The sequence below is a fragment of the Desmodus rotundus genome, chromosome 1 (assembly GCF_022682495.2).
Source record: "Desmodus rotundus isolate HL8 chromosome 1, HLdesRot8A.1, whole genome shotgun sequence".
NCBI classification, from domain to species: domain Eukaryota; kingdom Metazoa; phylum Chordata; class Mammalia; order Chiroptera; family Phyllostomidae; genus Desmodus; species Desmodus rotundus.
In genome coordinates, this window is record NC_071387.1 from 118,448,426 (window position 1) to 118,466,592 (window position 18,167).

Sequence of the window (18,167 nt, forward strand, 5' to 3'; positions counted from 1 at the left end):
AAGTCTCCAGCTGCTCCCTCCCCTCTGACAGGAAACTCTTCCTCCCACCAGTCCACCTGGTCAATTCCTCTGCCACCTCCCCATGATGCCTTTTCTCCCTCCCATTCCACCCCAGCTAGACTCAACAATTCCCCTACTGGTACTTCCTTAGAGATTTCTGTATATATTACTTGCTTAGGTATTTATTATAAGTACTGACCATGTGCCAGGCACTGCACCAGGGGTGGGAATAAAATTAGCAAAATACAGCCGGCCGAAGACACCCACAGCGCTCTGATACAGCTAGTTTTTCAATCTGTCTCTCCCACTAGAGTGCCATCTCCCAACCCGATTTAAACTTTGGACCTTGATGATCTACTGCAAACCCTGGCCTATAGTAGGCAGGCAATAATTTTCACTAAAATAATTTATTAATTCAGAAAATCTGCCTACCAAATTTGCCACCACTCTACCCAACCTTCCCCCTTTCAAAAGTACCCCGGGAGCAGGAAGAGTGGCTTACCTGGACCACCTGTCCATCGAAGTCCTGCATTCTGTGGACTTTGTGACTTTCACTACGCCAGAAGCAATTTGGGGAGAAGCAAGAGATATGTTCACGGTAAGCTGGAGTTCTGGCCCCTCCCCTGTCATCCTTAATTGTGGCCCCCACATACATAGTGACCGTTAGGGAAACTCTCAAGGTCAAATGCAAGGCGGAATTAGGGCAAGGTGTGAAAGTAAAAGAAAACAAACAAAGTCCTTTGGTGATTTTCATATGCTGCCAGAGTTGAAACTGGTATTTAGAACCACCAGCATAATGCAATGAACTGGGGGGAAATTTTTTTAAAATACTGAATGAGTAGGACTGAAACAGAGGGGAATTTTTTAAGTTAATTTGGTTAAAAATACAAAACTAATTCAAAGAACTTCTACACATCACAATCAATGCTCAGGCGCCCCCCCCGCCCAAGCTAATGCATGGGGCTCAGTCTGAAGTGGAACAATCCTCTCCACAGCTTTCCGGGAGCTCTCACTGCCCCTCTCACACAAAGGGAACCTCACTTCTTGCTCTGTGGGCCTATCACTCAAGTAATATTTAATACTTAGTGCAACTGGGGGGAGGGGAAGTCCTTTCAGGAACTTACCTGTAAATTTCATTTTCAATCACCTTTCTTCCACATTGCCCATAAGAATTGTTTCCCATGCTGAAGACTAAAAAAAACAACACCCTCAATCAAATTCAGTTCATGGAATCCTAGAGTGTCAGGACTGGAAGCGGGTCTCAAAAGTGGTCCTAGTCCAACCACTCACCCTAGCTGCCATCTGGTTTCCTTCTCCAACATTCGCAACCCGTGCAGGCAGAGCCACAGGCGTGCTGGGGCCCACACCTGCCACACCAGCCCTCGCCACCTTTGCTGTTCCTGCTGCCCTCCCCTCCAGGCCCCAGCTCCACCTCTCAGAAATCCCACCTTACACAAGGGAAGCACCTCCTGTGCAAGGCCTCGGTGCCCCATTTCCTGAACCTGTCACTAGGTTGCCCTCGATGCAAAAATCCCTCTTGAAAAAGCTCCTAAACACTACCTTCATCTTTTCCTACAAAACACACTTAAACAGAAAATGAAACGTGAAAAATTTAGTCAAGCCGGTCTTTCCCTAGAAACCACTCTTCTGGGGACAGTTGAGGTTACCCACAAGCCTGGACTCTGAAAGCCCCCACCACTTGGAAGAAGGTTAGCAAACAATAGAGAAAGCCATCTGCACATGCAGCCCAGCTGGGTTACTTTCTGCGGAGGGCCGAGGCTTTGGTAAGGCTGCCTGGTGTGTGCTGTCACATTCACAGATACCTGAGATTTTCCAAGCACCACAGAGAGCAGAAAGCATAAAAGATTTAGCAAGGTCTGCCCCATACAGCTCTCTTGGGCATCCTACTGACTTGTTCAGGAAATACCAACAGCTTCACTCAATACACGTGGCTCAATCAAATAAGCCACTTTATACCTAACGGCAAGAAAGCAGCTCCCCTGCTCTTCCATCAGTCTTGAGCGAGTCAATTCACCTCCTTCGTTGTCTGTGAGGACAAGAGAGTGGGCTCTGCCGCAGGAGACCTGCAGCACCCGTGTCTCCTGAGGTCTGTCCAGAGGCAGTGGAATTGGCGAGGGCTCCAGAACGTACTCGTACCCCCTCACTGAAACAAAAACAATCGGTTTCATTACGCTGATTGAGAGCCCCAGCCCTCTAACATTAGGCATCATGCTGCCCAACGGCCACATTGTTACTCAGCCAGAGCTCGAAATGACTTACACAAGGCACACAGGCTAGCAGCAAAGCTAAGGCTAGAACCCTGATCCCCAACTCTCAACCGACTGCATCACACTGCCTCCGTTACACACTGGGTTCTTGGAAAGCATACTAGTTTTATTTAAAAATCTCTTTGCATGTCATTCAATAGTGTTTGAATTTTTAAGGAAAGTAAAGGCATTTTCTTCCTGCAATACCCACTAAACTTCTCAATAAAGTGAACAGCAGCAAATATTGTTATATTAAAAGGAGGCAAAAAGAATACGTAGATGCATTTACTTGCACATACACTAAATCTCTGTAGGAGGGGAACCTGGAAACTGTTAACACAGGCTGTCTTCAGGGAGAAAAACCATGTGGCTGGGAGGACAGAGAGGGAAAGCAGACTATTCATCAACTATTCTACTATGCCTTTAGGATTCTGAACTATAAAAAAAGGAAAATTTTAATATTTAAATAAACAAGTAAGGGGGAAAGTTTTTCAGACGTCACTCTAAAGAAGAACCTCATTGTTCTTTACAATCCCTCTGAAGAAGCTAGATTGGTCTATGCAAAGAATTCCTCTTGTAAGTTTTAAATGATGAGCTTTGAATATTTATAATGTAGGCTGGAGTTTAGGAAAAAATCTGCAAATGTACCAGTCCTCAATCTACTCCCCACTAAATAACCCCTCTATTTCTCCTTTGAACCCCATGTTAAAAAATAGTTTGCCTACCAAAGGGCATTATTACTATTGTAATAACATACTTGCCCATTTGTTTCTTTAGTGACTAATACAATATTCAGACAGAGCTTTTGATCAACATGGAATAACTGCCTTATCACAGTAAGATGATGTAATTCTAGGGAAAATCAAAGAAACCAGACAATGTTGTGAGCTTGTGCAGCCTTATTAGCTGAAAATGTACAGCACTTTAGGATATAGAAAAGTGACTCACGCCCCCCATTACTATCCTCATAGACCCCTAAGGGCCTGAGAAGCTGTAAATACATAATATTTAAAGGAAATCTGGCTCTAGATGCAATTACCAATTGACAGGAATATAAAAGATCATAAACAGCCCTGGCTGGTGTAGCTCAGTGGATTGAGCACAGGCCTGAGAACTGAGGGGTCACCTGTTCAATTCCCAGTCAGGGCGCATGCCTGGGTTGCGGGCCGGGTCCCCAGTAGGGGCTACGTGAGGGGCAACCACACACTGATGTTTCTCTCCCTCTCTTTCTCCTTCCCTTCCCCTCTCTAAAAATAAATAAATAAAAATCTTAAAAATAAAATGAAAATAAATAAAAGATCATAAACAGGGACACATTCAGCAAACCCCAGACTGGAAAATTCTATAGGATAAATGATGTGGTTTCTTTAATAAATAAATTTCGAGGAAAAAAGATTAAAACCTAAGAGACTTTTAAAAGTCTTACCAACCAATTGCAATGTCTGGGCCTTATCTGGATCTTGATTCAAATAAATTTTAAAAACTAAAATAAAAATTTAATGACATTTGTGAGACTAGTAATTTGCACACTGACTAGATGTTTGATGATATTAAGAGATTATACTGTTACTATGTTGTTAATTCTTTTTAGGTGTGATAATGTGGTACTTACTTTAGAACCCCTGCGTTTTTAGACATGCACTGAAATATTTATGAGTGAAATCAGTCATGTCAGGGTTTGCCTCCAGTGCATCGAGGGAAACAACTAAAACCAGACCGGCCTGAGCCGACGGCTGCCCGTCCCACTGTTCTGTCCATTTCTGCGTGTGCACAAAACTATTCCTAATAAATGGTGTAAAAAATGTGAGGTGGCATCTTACAGCTAGCTACTAAAACTTCAACACTAACCTATAAAAGAATTCCAATATAAAACTAAGTGGAAAAAAGGCAGAAAATAAAACATATGCTGTGATCAAAATAAAACAATATATTGATATATAAATGAGAAAACAGGAAAAAATGAAAAGGTGTGTCCTAGTAGGTATGTCTAGGTAATTTCTGCCTTAGTTTAGAAAATCATTTCTTATTGTTCTTAAAATATTGTTTGGCTAATGTCCACTTTTTAAAATGTCACCAGAAACCATTTCTAACATTCTTACAACCCAAGTTGCACACGGCTGGAATAAAGCCCCCGTCCTCAGGACCACACCGAACTCCCCCAGACCACGCCCCAGGTGCTGCAGAGAGTTTCAGGCTAGCTCCCAGCAGGGAAAGGAAGGTCGTCTCTTTGGGGGCAAAAAGGAACATCTTTACTTATCAGCGAATGCCTTTTGCCTAAAGGTTCAATATTATTACCAAAGAGGCTGAAAAACAATCTAATCCAAATGGTTTCAAACAGCATCCCTTTAAGACTCAATTTTGTCGTTACGCTTTGGTTTATGTAACCACACTCATGAAAATCCAAAGGGAGCTCTCAGACCAAACGCAGCAGAGAGAAGCCAACATGAGAATGCTCACTTTTATCTTTCCGGCTCCTCTGAAATCCAAGCTGAGAATCTTTGTTGAGTCCCATACCCCAAACTTTCGTAACATCCTTAGTTTTGGAGGACAGCAATGTGAACCCATAGCCACAAGCAGCTGATGAAATCTGAAAGAGAGTCCCCATAAGGCATTAATTGATTTGTGATGTCAAGTTGTTTTTGGCAATTTATGGCAGGTTATTTACCCAATCCAAGAACACATACTATTAACATAGCAAATAACATGTATTCAACATTTACTCTGTATTAGGTATTTGATATGTATTATCTCACTTAATTCTTACAATCACCCTGTAACTAGGTATCATCATCATCCCCACTCACTCAGACATAGTCTAGCACAGCTGTTAAGTTGATACCTGCCTTAGTTTGAATCTTGGCTCCATCCCTTAGCAGCTGTGTGACCCAAGACAGATTACTAAACCTTCTGTATCTGTTTTCCTCTCTGTAACATAGAGATAAGTATCTTTCCCATTGGGTTAGTGTGAGGACTAAACTAGTACAGCTAAAGTGCTTACAGTAAACAGTATCTGATTTAATGTACTTACTGTTACTACTACTAGTAGTATTTGATAGATGAGAAAATCAAGTGTGAAGGTGGGGTGAAGTCTGCCAAGTGTGAAGTCTGGGGTGGTTGGGTTGGGAGAACTCCTGGTGGCTAACTGGGATCAAATTAAAAAAAAAAACAGAGCCTACCAGCCGTTTCTGCACAGGGGCTTCTCACCCAAACTGCACTTCACAGAGAAGCCTGTGCTGAAACTGTGTTTCTTGCCATCTGAGCCAGCCATTATAAAGGATTTCTGGAATCCTATTTCAACCAAGAGGACTGAGGTTTTCCCCATCCAATCAGAGCTGCACAGCTCTGACCAATCAGAGCAGCTCCATTCTGACGAATGAGGAAAGTGCCTTTTGGGCCAATCAAAATACAGGGATTCAGAGCCCTCATTTGCATGAGGATGGACCAAACAGGGCCCAAGGGCAGGAATTCCTGGCCATATACACCAGCTCCTCTAGGGCTCACAGAGCACACTTTCCACTGAAGACTGCCTTTCCCTGGCTAGAGCTCAAACACCCAAGATGTCTCACCAGAGTATAGGGGAGCAGACCAGCACACAGTGGAACACAGCAGAGCTACCTAGCTGAAGAGAGAGACCTGGCCCAGTGGCAGCCTCACAGCTATGCTGTATCATTGTTTGCACTGAATAAAGTATCCTTCTTCACTGCATCCCAAACTGGGGATTCATGTTGGCATTGAATTTGTGCCAACAACAATCAGCTGACACAAGGTTCCTTCTGACACAAGTTAAAGATTAAGTAACTTGCCTAATATAGTCACAAAGCAGGTAAGTGGAAGCTATCTGATTCCAGAGTGCATATAATATACCATCAAAGTCTAGTTTCATTAAAAAGAGTAAGACATGCAAAGAAACAAGAGGGTATGACCTATACTAAGGAGGAAAAAGCAGAAACTGACCCTAAGTGGACAAAGATGTTGAATTTGTCAAAGATTTTAATGAACTATTATTCAAAAAAAATTTTTTTAACTGTGTTTAAAGAATGAAATGAAAATACGATGACAATGAACAAATATCGAAGCTGACTAGGGAAATAAAAACATTAAAAACCTAACTGGAAATTCTAGAGTTGTAAAGTAGAATAACCAAAAGAAAAAAATTCACCATGTAGGCTCAACAGCAGATTTCAAATGGGAGAAGAAAGAATCCATTAACTTGAAGAAATGTCAATAGAAAATATTCATTCTAAAGAACAGGAAAAAAAAGATTAAAGAAAAAGAAACAGTGCCTCAAAGACCTGTAACAAAACAAGTGTATCCACATTTATGTAATGGGAGTTCCAAAAGAGTAAGAGAGAAAGAAAGAGGCAGAAATAAAAATATTCACAGAATTAATGGCAGAGCCAAAAACATACAATGGAGAAAGGAAAGTCTAACAAACGGTGCTGAGAAAAGTGGGAAGCCACGTGCAAAGAATGAAACTAGCCTGTCACCTGACAACACCCAAAAATTAACTCAAAAATGGATTACCGATGTGAATATAAGACCTGAAACAATAAAATACATAGAAGAAAACAGTTACTATACCTACGGACGTGGGTCTCAGGGTTAGGTTTTTTGTGTGTGTATGTGAACCTGACCTCAAAGGCATAGAAAGTAAAAGAAAAAAGTAATGAATGAAACTACATCAAACTAAAGCTCCTGCACACAACAGAAACCATCAATAAAACTAAGAGGCAACCAGCTGAATGGCAGAAGATATTTGCAAATGATACCTCCAATTAGGGGCTAATATCCAAAATACATAAAGAATTCAAACTACTGCTCTGGCTGGTGTGGCTCAGTGGATTGAGTGCCGGCCTGTGAACCGAAAGGTCGCCAGTTTGATTCCCAGTCAGGGCACATGCCTGGGTTGTAGGCCAGGTCCCCAGTTTGGGGCATGTATGAGGCAACAGATCGATGTATCTCTCACACATTGGTATTTCTCTCCCTCTTTCTCCTTCTCTTCTCCTCTTTCTAAAAGTAAATAAATAAAATCTTCTTAAAAATTTTTTTAAAAAGAACTCAACTACTCAACAACAAGAAAACAATCCAATTTAAAAATGGGCAGAGGACCTAAACAGACACTTTTCCAATGAACACATGCAGATGGCCAACAGATAAATGAAAAGATGTTCAATATCATTAGTTATAAGGGAAATCAAAACCACAATGAGATACCACTTCACACCTGTTAGAATGTCTATTACCAATAAGATAAGAAATAACAATTGTTGAAAGGGGTGTGGAGAAAAGGGAACCATCACACACAGCTGGAGGGAAGGTAAACTGGTACAGCCACTGTGGAAAAGGTATGGAAGTTCCTAAAAAAAATTAAGAATAGAGCTTCTGTATACTCTAGCAATCCCTGTGCTGGTATCTACCTGAAAATTTGAAATGTCTACTATTTGTAAAGATATATGTACACCATATTCACTGCAGTATTATTCACAATAGCCAAGATATGGAAACAACCCGAGTGCCCTTCACGGAAGACTGGATGAAGAAGACATAGTACAAAAAAAAAAAAAAAAAAGAAGACATAGTATGTATGTACAATGGAATATTACTCAGTCATTAAAAAGATGAAATACTGCCCTGGCCAGTGTGGCTCAGTTGGTTGGGCATCATTCCACAAACCAAAAGGTCATGGGTTTCAGTCCTGGTCAGGCTACATAAATTGATATAATGTTATTAACCAATGTTACTCCAGTATCTCTTAATAAAAAATTTTTTAAAGAGTAAACATTAGCATTTGAAAACAAAGAAAAAAAGAATTAATGCCAGAAAATTTACCAAATTTTATGCAAACCATAAATCTACAGATCAAACTTGCTCAACAAATTACAGTTAAACTCTTGAAAAATAGAGAATATCTTGAAAGCATCAAAAAGAAAATGGATTCCTCAAGTACAAAGGAACAACAATATTAACAGCTAACTTATCAGAAACACTGGGGACCAGAAAGCAGCAGAATGACATTTTCAAAGTACTAACAGACAAAACCTGCCAACTAAGAATTCCATATCCAACAAAAGTATCTTCAGAAAATGAAGATGAAATACAGGCATTACCAAAGACTGAGAGAGTTCACTGCTGGCAGACCTGCCATCACACACCCTCAAGTGCTTCGGTCACCAGTAATGAACGATACACTTCAAAGTTGCTAAGACTAGATCTTAAATGTTCTCACCACAGAAAAGAAGTAATAGCTCTGGCCAGGTAGCTCAATTGGTTAGAGCATCATCTCAATACACCAAGGCTGCAGGTTCGATCTCTGGTCAGGGGACACATAAGAATGAACCAATGAATACATAAATACATAGAACAACACACCAATTTCTCTCTCTCTCTCTCTCTCTGCCCCCTCCCTTCCTGTCTCTAAAATCAGTAAATAAATTTTTTTCAAAAAACAACTCTGTGATATAGTAGATGTGTTAGCTAATGCATAGTTGGCAATCTTATTACAATATATAAATGTATCAAAAGTCAACACATTGTACACTTTAAAATTATACAATGGTACATGTCAATTACATCTTGATTGTTTTTAAAAAAAGAAATAGTTAGGGCTGAAAGGAAATGACAGCAGATGATAATTAACAATTACAAGAAGAAATGAACAGCACCAGTGAAAGTGATTACACAGGTAATTATAAAACATTGTATAAATATTTATTCTCTTAAATGATTTAAGACAACTGCATAAAATAATAACTACAGAATTGTATTGTAGGCTTAAAACATAAAAAGATGTAATATATATCACAGTAACCACAAAAAGGAGAGAAGGCAATAAAGCTATGTTGCAAGAAAGTTATTATAATTTTTAAGAATTAGGTCACTACTAACCTACAGTAGACTGTGATAAATTAAGACACATGTTGTAATCCCAAGAGCAACCACTAAAAAAAGAACTCAAAAAATATAGTAAAACACCCAATAAAGGAAATAAAAAGGTCTACTAGAAAAATACCTATTTAACACAAAAAAGGCAATAAAGGAATAAGAGAGGAACAAAAAAGACAGCAAAATGCAGATATAATCCACATTATCAATAATTACATTAAAAAGACATGGACTGAGTAACATCAGTGAAAACACTGGCAAATATTGTCAGGATCAACTTTTCAGAACTCTAGAAATGTACCAAAGGCTTAGAGGAATTTGAAGAGTGTTTACTCAAGAAAAGCAGCAGAATCTCAGCAAGAACAGCAGGATCTGCGTGTTTTAACTTGCCCTATTCCCTTTCACCTCCCCGCAGCTCTGCAGCAGCCCTGAAAATCAACAGCTTACAAACGCAGTGAAAATCAGAAATCCGGCAGCCACTCAAGGGGACAGAATAGGTCGGAGCCTCAAAGCCCCATCCCCAGAGAATTCTCATTTGAACTATCTGGTGGCTCCCCGGAAGGCCCCACTTGCAAGGCTGTCTTTATTTGGCCTGACCCGTTAGCAAAGATGGAGCGATTTATTGTTTATAGGCAGTTAAGGAAATCTCTGTCTAATTACTGGCTGTCCACTAAGCTAACTGAACAGAGACATCAGTGCCTACACATGACAAAGAATATAAACTTCACCAAATTAGTTCAAAGAAATCACTAAACAACAATAAACAGCAACAACAACAAACCTTGGAGTGATGGGAGTATGTATTTCCAGAGTTGCCACCTTGTATCATTTTTAATGAGCAGTTTTCAACAACAGGAAAAAACACAAGCAATGGAAACAATAAATTTTAGCCCTTACACAGGAGGGGGGGGAAAGCGGTCAACAAAAACTGTTCCTGAGGAATCCCAGATGTTGGACTTAGGACAAAGACATGAAAGTCAACTGTTTTAAATACATTCAAAGAACGAAGGGAAACCACATGTGAAAAACTAAAGAACAGTATGAGAACAATATCCCACCAAACAGTATCAATAAAGATATAGAAATTATAAAAAAAGAACCAAATAGAAATTCTGAGGTTGAAAAGTACAATAACTGAATTTAAAAATGCATTAGATAAGCTCTTATTAAATTAGAGCAAACTTGAAGATAGGTCAATTGAGATTATCCAGGCTGAGAAACAGAAAAAGAATGAAGAAAAATAAAGAGTGCCCGGAGGGGTGTGGCTCAGTTGGTTGAGTCCTTCCGCAAAGCAAAAGGTCACCAGTTCAATTCCCAGTCAGGGCATATGCCTGGGTTGCAGGTTCCATCCCCAGTTGGGGTACACCAGAGAGGCAACCAACCAATGTTTCTCTCATACATCAATGTTTCTCTGCCTCTCTTTCTCCCTCCCTTCTCCTCTCTCTAAAAATAAAAAAAATCTTTAAAAAAAAATAAGGGATAACAAGAGTGGCTGTTTAAAAATAAAATGAAAACAAGTTGTTGGCTAGGATGTAGGGAAATTGCTTCTGGGAAAGTGAAGTTCTGCAGCCACTGTGGAAAGTAGTCTGGGAGTTCTTCAAAAGGTGTACAATATAATTACCATGTGCCCCTGCAATTCCATTTCTATGTACATACACCGAAACACTGAAAACAGGGCCTGAGATGCTTGTACACCGATGCTCACTGCAGCATATTCACAACAGCTGAAAGGTGGGAACAACCCAACGTCTATCAGTAGACGAATGGGTAAGCAGAGTGTGGTCTGTACACACGGTGGGATACTATTCAGTGGTAAGAAGGAATGAATTTCTGTTACATGCTACGATATGGATGATCCCTGTAGAAATTATGCTGAGTGAAATAAGCTAGACACCAAAGGACAAATATTATGTAATCTCACTTACGTGAAATATCTATAATAGGCAAATTCACAGAGACAAAAAGTAGACTGGCAGTTACTCGGGACTGGGAGTAGGAAAAATGGGGGGTCATCACTTAACAGTCACAGAGATTCTGTTTAAGTGATGAAAGTTTTAGAAATAAGTAGTGGTGATGGTTGCACAACACTGAAGTAATTCATGTCAATGAATTACACTTAAAAATTGTTAAAATAGAAAATTCTGTTATGTATTTTTACCATCATTTTTTAGAAACTAACATGTAATATACCAAAAGCCACTGACTGCACACTTTAAATGAGTGAACTGTTTGGTGTGTGAATTATATATCAATAAAGCTATTTTTAAAAAATAATTTTAGAAAGAAGAAACAAAGCTATGACCCAACATACAACAAAGGAAAGAATTCACTGCTAGCAGACCGGACATTCGAGAGGCACCACAGGGAGTCCGAGTCGGAAATAAGAGGACACTGGACAGTAACTCAAATCCACACGAAGAAATAAAGGGCGCTGGTGAAAGTCACTGCAAGTACACACATTCTTAGTGGATAAAAATATAAAAGACAGTACAAATGTAATTTCTGTTTGTAACTTTTTCTCCTAATTTAAAAGAAAACAGCACAAAGCAGTAAGTATAAATGTAGTTTATGACAATAACAGCATGCTAGAGGAGCAGGAAGGGTTGGAGCTAGATAGAAATAAAGTTTTTGTATAGTATTGAAATTAATTTAGTATTAATCCAAATTAGGATGTTTTAAGTTAAAATGTAACTCAAGGGCAACCATTTAAAAAAAAAACTTTAAAAAACATAGCAAAAGAAATAAGGGGGAGATAAAGAAATAACAAGGGAATTCAAAGGGTACACTAAGAAATAGCTATTTAATACAAAAGAAGGGAAAAATGGAGCAGCAGAGAAATAAAAGACATGAGACAAATAACAAGATGGCAGACACATAGCCTACGTTCAGTAAATTACATTAAACGCAAATGGGTTAAGCACTCCAATTGAAAGGCAAAAGTTGGTAGAATGGACAAAAAAGAAAAAGAAAATAAATAGGATCTAACTATATGCAGCCAAAAGAGACACATTTAGACTCAGAAGTACAAACAGATAGAAAGTAAACAGTTAGCAAATAATATAAGCAAACAGCAATGATAGAGAGCTGGAACAGCTACACTAATACCAAGACAAAACAGAATTGAAAACAAAAAATGTTACTAGAAACAAAGAAGACATTTTATAATGATAAAAAAGATCAATGCATCAAGAAATACAACTATAGCCCTGGCTGGTGTGGCTCTGTGGATTGAATACCAGCTGCAAACCAAGGGGTTGCCAGTTCAATTCCCAGTCATGGCACATGCCTGGATTGTGTGCCAGGTCCCCAGTAGGGGGCGCGTGAGAGGCAGCCATACATTGATGTTTCTCTCCCTCAGTTTCTCTCTCCCTTCCCCTCTCTCTGAAAATAAATAAATAAAGTCTTTTTAAAAAAAATCTGGAAGACTTACATTTCCCACATACAAATAAAACCTTATCCCATATCATACACAAAAAAATCAACTTAAATGGCTGGATCACAGACCTAAGTATAAGAACTAAACCTAAAAATCTCCTAGAAGAAAACAGGAAAATTATCTTTGTGAGCTTGGATTAGGCAAAGATGTCTTAGATATGATACCAAAAGCATGATCCACAGGAGGAACACTGATCAACTTAATTTCCTCAAAATTAAAAACTTGCTGTTCAAAAGTCATTATTAACTTTTTTAAAAAGGCACAAACCGGCAGAAAATATCTGCATCGTCATATATGCGATTAAGGACCTACGGCCAGAATACATTAATAAATCTTACAACTCACTCCTAAGAGGTAAACAACCCAACTTTCCATCACCTTGAGCTTAAATTCCCGGTGTCTGTTGATCTCCCCTTTTCAGTTAAAATATCGTTTGTTATCCTTGACAGAAGTCAAGAGCCAAACCAGTCCAATCTGCTTCTTTTCGCTCACCCACCAAGACTTCCACAGCCGCCCGTCCCTAAGCATCTACTTTTGCTCTCCGAGTGCTGGCTCCTGAGATAAGCGCCTGGCTGAAGCTGTCCTTCGCTGTGATCTTTTCCAGTCTGAGTCAAGACGGAGGCCTCCTGGGCAAACCATCTAGTGCGTTCAGGACGCTCACCCTTCCTTTGGTTCCTGTTGGTGTTGCTGCAGCTAATCCTTCCTTTCCGAGTTGTTCTCCGACTCCAGCGGGCCCTTGTTCTCTGACCCTTTACAGTCGCCTTTCCTAGCGATGGAATTTTTGGAGTCTCCCGGGCCCGAGGGAGAATCCCACTGTACGAGCACCTCCCTACCAGCTGGGAGACCTGGGACCTGTCCTTTAACTCCTGAGCCTCTCTTTCCTTCTCTAACTGTGGTGACAACCCCGATTCCTGGGGTGATGTGCGAATGACGGGAGCTGGCACATTTCAGCCACTCGGTGAACGCCGGCAGCGCCCCTAATGCCCTCCCCTACTGGGCCTGCTGCCCGCTCCGGGGTCGTCCGCCCCGAGGTTTGACCCCCCCCAATCCGTGTCGCCTGCTTCTCAAAGAAGGCCAAGTGCCTCGTGAAGGGGAAGGAAGAGCTTGCACCTTTTGATCCAGCTCCAGGCGGTAGGGCACGGGCTGGATCCTGCGGCGCGGCCGCGAGCCGGAGCGGGGCTGGGGCCCAGAGCTGGGCAGCACGAAGGTGGGCACGCCCAGCGCCCCGGAGAAGCTGAAGCCCCACACGAAGATGCGGTCGACGCGAGCCGCGCGCTCGCCCACGTACTGGAACACGGGCGCGTCGGCCTCGGCCTCCGCCGCCTCGCGCCGGCTCCGCGAGCGCCCGGCCGCCGTCCAGTGGCCTCGCCATGGCCCCGGCCCCGGCCCGCTTAGCCAGCGCCCCAGCCGAGGCCCTGCCGCCAGCGCCGCCTGTCCCATCTTCTGCCTCACGCCTCAGCGCCTCCTGGGCGCCGCCATCTTGCTTGACCCTTGACCCCACTCCCCGGCGGAAAAGCCTGCAACCACATTTACTACTGGCTGAAGGCAAAGGTGCTGAGGGCAGTGGAGGGCTAGGCTGGCGGGAGGGCTGGGCGGAGCCAGGTACCACGGAACGTAAAAGAACGGAGCGTGGGGAGTCGGTGCTGGCCCTGCTCGCCTAGTGCGCGACCTTTGTCCGACCTCCGTCGGGTGGCCTGAACTCACTTCCCTTCCCGCACAATGCACGTTTGCTGAGCATTTGCTCCGGCGAGCACTTTTCATTTTGTTGCAAGGCCCTTCACTTCTTAGCAATGAGGTAAAACGTAAGGGGTGGCCCACTCTCTGGAACTCCAGTGTAGTGTTCTCCCCTACTCGGTTTTTCTCTCTTTGCCACTGTCCCTCGTCACTTCTTACCTGGTTGCTGCTGTTCCTGCTCCCCTGAGCTACTAAACCACTCAGCGGCCACAGAAAGATAGAATGTAGCTCTCACCATTGTCATTCGCTGCCCCAAAGCCTGCAGGGATTCCCAGCTGTCTTCAGTGCATCCTCCTCTCAAGTCACCTTGGCCCTCAGCCTGTCACTCCACGTGAGTCAGGTGATTCTACTTGTAGTTTTCGAAACCTAGGGCAGTTTCGGGCCTCCCTACTTTGCCCACTGGCTCAAATGCCCTGCCCCCTGCCTCCTCTCCCTGCAGATGTCTGGCAAACTCCTACTCATTTTCTAAGTTTCAACTCCAGCACCTCCTTTGAAGTTTCATGAAGCCAGGGACTTCAGTTTATTCAGCTCAGCCTCAACAGTTTTGTACTAGGCTTCAGCACGCTACCAGGAAGAAGGGAGAACTCCCTCATGAATAAATGACCCGAGAGTATAGGGACCTGGGTTCTAGTCCTGACTCTGCTACTGACTTGCTACATGGTATTGGGAAATTGTCTCCCTTCTCTGGATCTCACCACCAAAATAAGGAGATAAAAAAATTAATACACGAAATGGAATTTTTTTTTCCCATAAATCAGGTGTTTGGACTTACAGCCTTCAGGATCTTGCAGCCCAGTATGATCCATGACAGCCTTCCCAAATCCTGGTCCTGAATGCTGGGGCCAACTATTTCTTCCTTCCCTTGCTTCCTCTTTTCTCGTTCTCTTTATATTGCTTGATACCTACAACTAAGCCAGTTTTAATGTACTCCCAAGACCAGTTGCTTTGTTGTTCTGGAATGTGCCTTGTACTCAGTCTGTGAAACATGTTTTTACTCTTCTGTGGAGAAATGTGGTTGCTGTTTTCCCATTCCATGGAGCTGTTTTATACAGGGCGATGAGGGAAAACTGACTGATAAAATGTGGTAGCCATGAAACTGCTCCTCGAAGGCCTCCAACCACAGGGAACGTAATCAGCCAAAGCTATGAGATCAACAGTCTGATGGGCTATGAACTCTGCCCTCTGTTCGCACTGAGGTCGTGCTTTCCTGGGACTGCCCCCAGTGCCTCAGCGAGTGAAGCAGGAATGCACACGCAGGCAGACCTGGTCTTCTAATGGTCTGCTTGGGCTGGACAACTCCCCAGTGGCCCTGCCAAACCTTCCTTAGACTATTACTGCACTCCAGGACTCTTATACCCACCCGCCCCTCTCTCCCTCCCTGACTGAAGGGTCAGACTTGCTTCAAGGCCTAGTGGCTCTCCCAGCTTTCCCAGGCTCTGCCCCACCTCCATTTTCTCTTACAGAGCATTTTCCCTCATAACGTCCTTGCCCATTTAATTCTTTCTTGGCATTGTAGTTCTTAGTTCTCAGAGGCTACAACTAACATATAAGGAGCCAAGGCATGAAGAAATGAAAGTGTGAGCCATCAGATATCCTGGGAAGAGTGTTCGTAGACAAGAGGTACAGCAAGGACGAAGGCCTAGAGGTGAGAGGCTGCTTGGGTGCCTGTGCTGCAAAGGGACCCACGCAGCTAAAGCTAACCCAAAACAGGCCTGCACAACTCTTAGGTTGTTTTTGGTAGATGATGATAGCCACCAAAATCTTTGCCTTAGTCATGGTTAACTAAGCCCCACCAGTTCATTACTAGGTTATAATAAAAGCAAGTGTCGAGCCAAATCTTGTCACGCAGACATTTACTATAAAACATTCATTAGGAAGGGATCATACGATCCTTAAAATTGTAAGTTCAGGAAAGTGTCAGCTCTCTGTCCTTTTAGATGCACCTACCGGCCCTGTGCATGAAAGATTTTCTCAGAGCAGACAGAACATTACAGAAACAGAATTTTCTTTCCCTCTAAGAGCAGTTGGCGTTACAGCTGACAGACCATCTCTAACAGTGAAAGCCTCACTGGGTCCTTGTCCCCTGTTCATGTAAGGGAGGGAGTAGCTTAAAAATCTGCTTTCCAAGTCTCGTCTAGCACTAATTTCACCAATGAAAGCCCATTTTTCACATCCTCCCTTACCAGTTATGTCAAGTATCGAGTTATTGCCTGTCAGCTCCAAATCTGCTCTTCATTGTCTGCTTTGGAAAAATAAAGGTGAACCCTTTAAATATTTTTCCTGGAGCCCTGGCTGGTGTGGCTCAGTGGACTGAGTGCCAGCATGAGAACCAAAGGGTCGCTGGATCCATTCCCAGTCAGTGCACACGCCTGGGTTGTGGGCCAGGCCCCCAGTAGAGGGCGTGCAAGAGGCAACCACACATTGGTGTTTCCCTCTCTTCTCCCTCCCTTCCCCTCTCTAAAAATAAATAAAATATTTTTTAAAAAGTAAATATTTTTCCTGGAGAAACATAGTAGGGGAAAGAAGTCTTCAACACAGGCTCCAGGTGCCTGAACAGCTTCTCCAGCATGCAGCTCTGCAACAGTTGGTGGACCCCAGCACAGAGCAGGCAGCAGCTTCCCCCAGCAGCCCCTGGTGCAAAGTCATGGCAGCTCTGTACTCCTTCCTAGTAGGTGCCTCCGCGTGAAAGACCTTCCTTAGCCCACTGCAAAGTGGATCACTGCAAACTTCCCAAGCGCACAGTACTGCAGTGGGCCCAACCATCCCTGAGCGGTGGTTGTGCCTTTCTCAACCTTCCTCTGTCTTTTTCTTCCATTTGGGCCCTTGGTAGGTTGGACGAGGCCCACGCACATCGGGGAGAGAAATTTTCTTTACTCAGTCTACCAGCTTAAATGCCAATCTCTTCCAGAAACACCTTCACAGAAACACTCAGAAATAATGCTTAACCACCTATCTGGGCATCCATCCTGTGGACCAGTTGAGTTGACACACAAAATTAACCATCTCAATTATTAATACAGTTTATTATATGTATGTATACATTTATTAACGTATATATGTATAAAATGCATATACAATTTTCAACTTTTTTCACAACTATCCCTTTATTGGAGTTTATGGTCTCTCTGAATTTTTGGTTTTAATATCTGTTCCTTTACAAACTGGTAAAAGGTAGGCTTTTAAAAAAATATTTGTCAGAATTTAAAAATTTCTAATTCTATGTGGGTCTCTTGAATTTCTAAAACATTTCACTTTTAAGGGATATCCAAAACACAGAACCTCTGGTTTGAGATTTAGGGGACAAAAGGGTGCCGCGACAAACTCTGCAATGTGGACCACGGCCACTGGAGGGCGGTGCTCGCCTATCAATTTTGTGGCTCCTGTTAATCCGGAAACGGGAGAGTCTAAAAGCAGGTTTCTTCCAAAGTAGAGCTTAAGTTATAATCACAACTGCGCTTTCATATTTTACTATCAAAACCTGATTGGTTTTATACTCGTATATTGGCTGTATGCTGGCAAACACAGTACTCGCATTTTTGTCCAATTTGTTGCTTGGAAAAGATGGCCCTACAGCAGAGTACAGCTACTCAAATGTATTAAAATGCTTGCTGTTACCCAGCTAAGTTTTCCCACCACCTACAATGACATTGTCCTCAGATGTTCTAATTTTTTTGTTAATTTGGAGTAGTTGAAACCCTCTAATTTGGGAAGGAGTAAACTTAGTCTAATATGTTTTCATTTTTATTAACTTTCAATTATACAATTAATACATGATTTTTACCTTGGGGAAAAAATTAATATAACATATATGAATGTTAACTGAAAAAATACAATTAAAGATCTAAAAA

At 42.2% G+C, this 18,167-nt stretch overlaps 1 protein-coding gene across 3 annotated transcripts in view; it reads right to left on the bottom strand.

Moving 5' to 3' along the window:
* The window catches only part of RCC1L (RCC1 like), a 38,673-nt gene extending 24,018 nt beyond the window's left edge, over positions 1-14,655 (bottom strand). The window contains exons 1-5 of one of the 3 annotated variants that reach the window (XM_053929851.2): positions 14,555-14,655; positions 4,725-4,854; positions 2,036-2,164; positions 1,125-1,191; positions 503-554 (exon numbers count right to left, since the gene is read on the bottom strand). In XM_053929851.2, the coding sequence (XP_053785826.1) occupies positions 503-554; positions 1,125-1,191; positions 2,036-2,164; positions 4,725-4,854; positions 14,555-14,563 (387 nt within the window). In that variant the 5' untranslated portion in view covers positions 14,564-14,655. Of the gene's footprint in view, positions 1-502; positions 555-1,124; positions 1,192-2,035; positions 2,165-4,724; positions 4,855-13,695; positions 14,150-14,478 lie in introns of those variants that run through there. The other 2 variants (XM_053929853.2, XM_024571688.4) reach the window with 2 other exon arrangements.
* Positions 14,656-18,167: the final 3,512 nt, after the last annotated feature.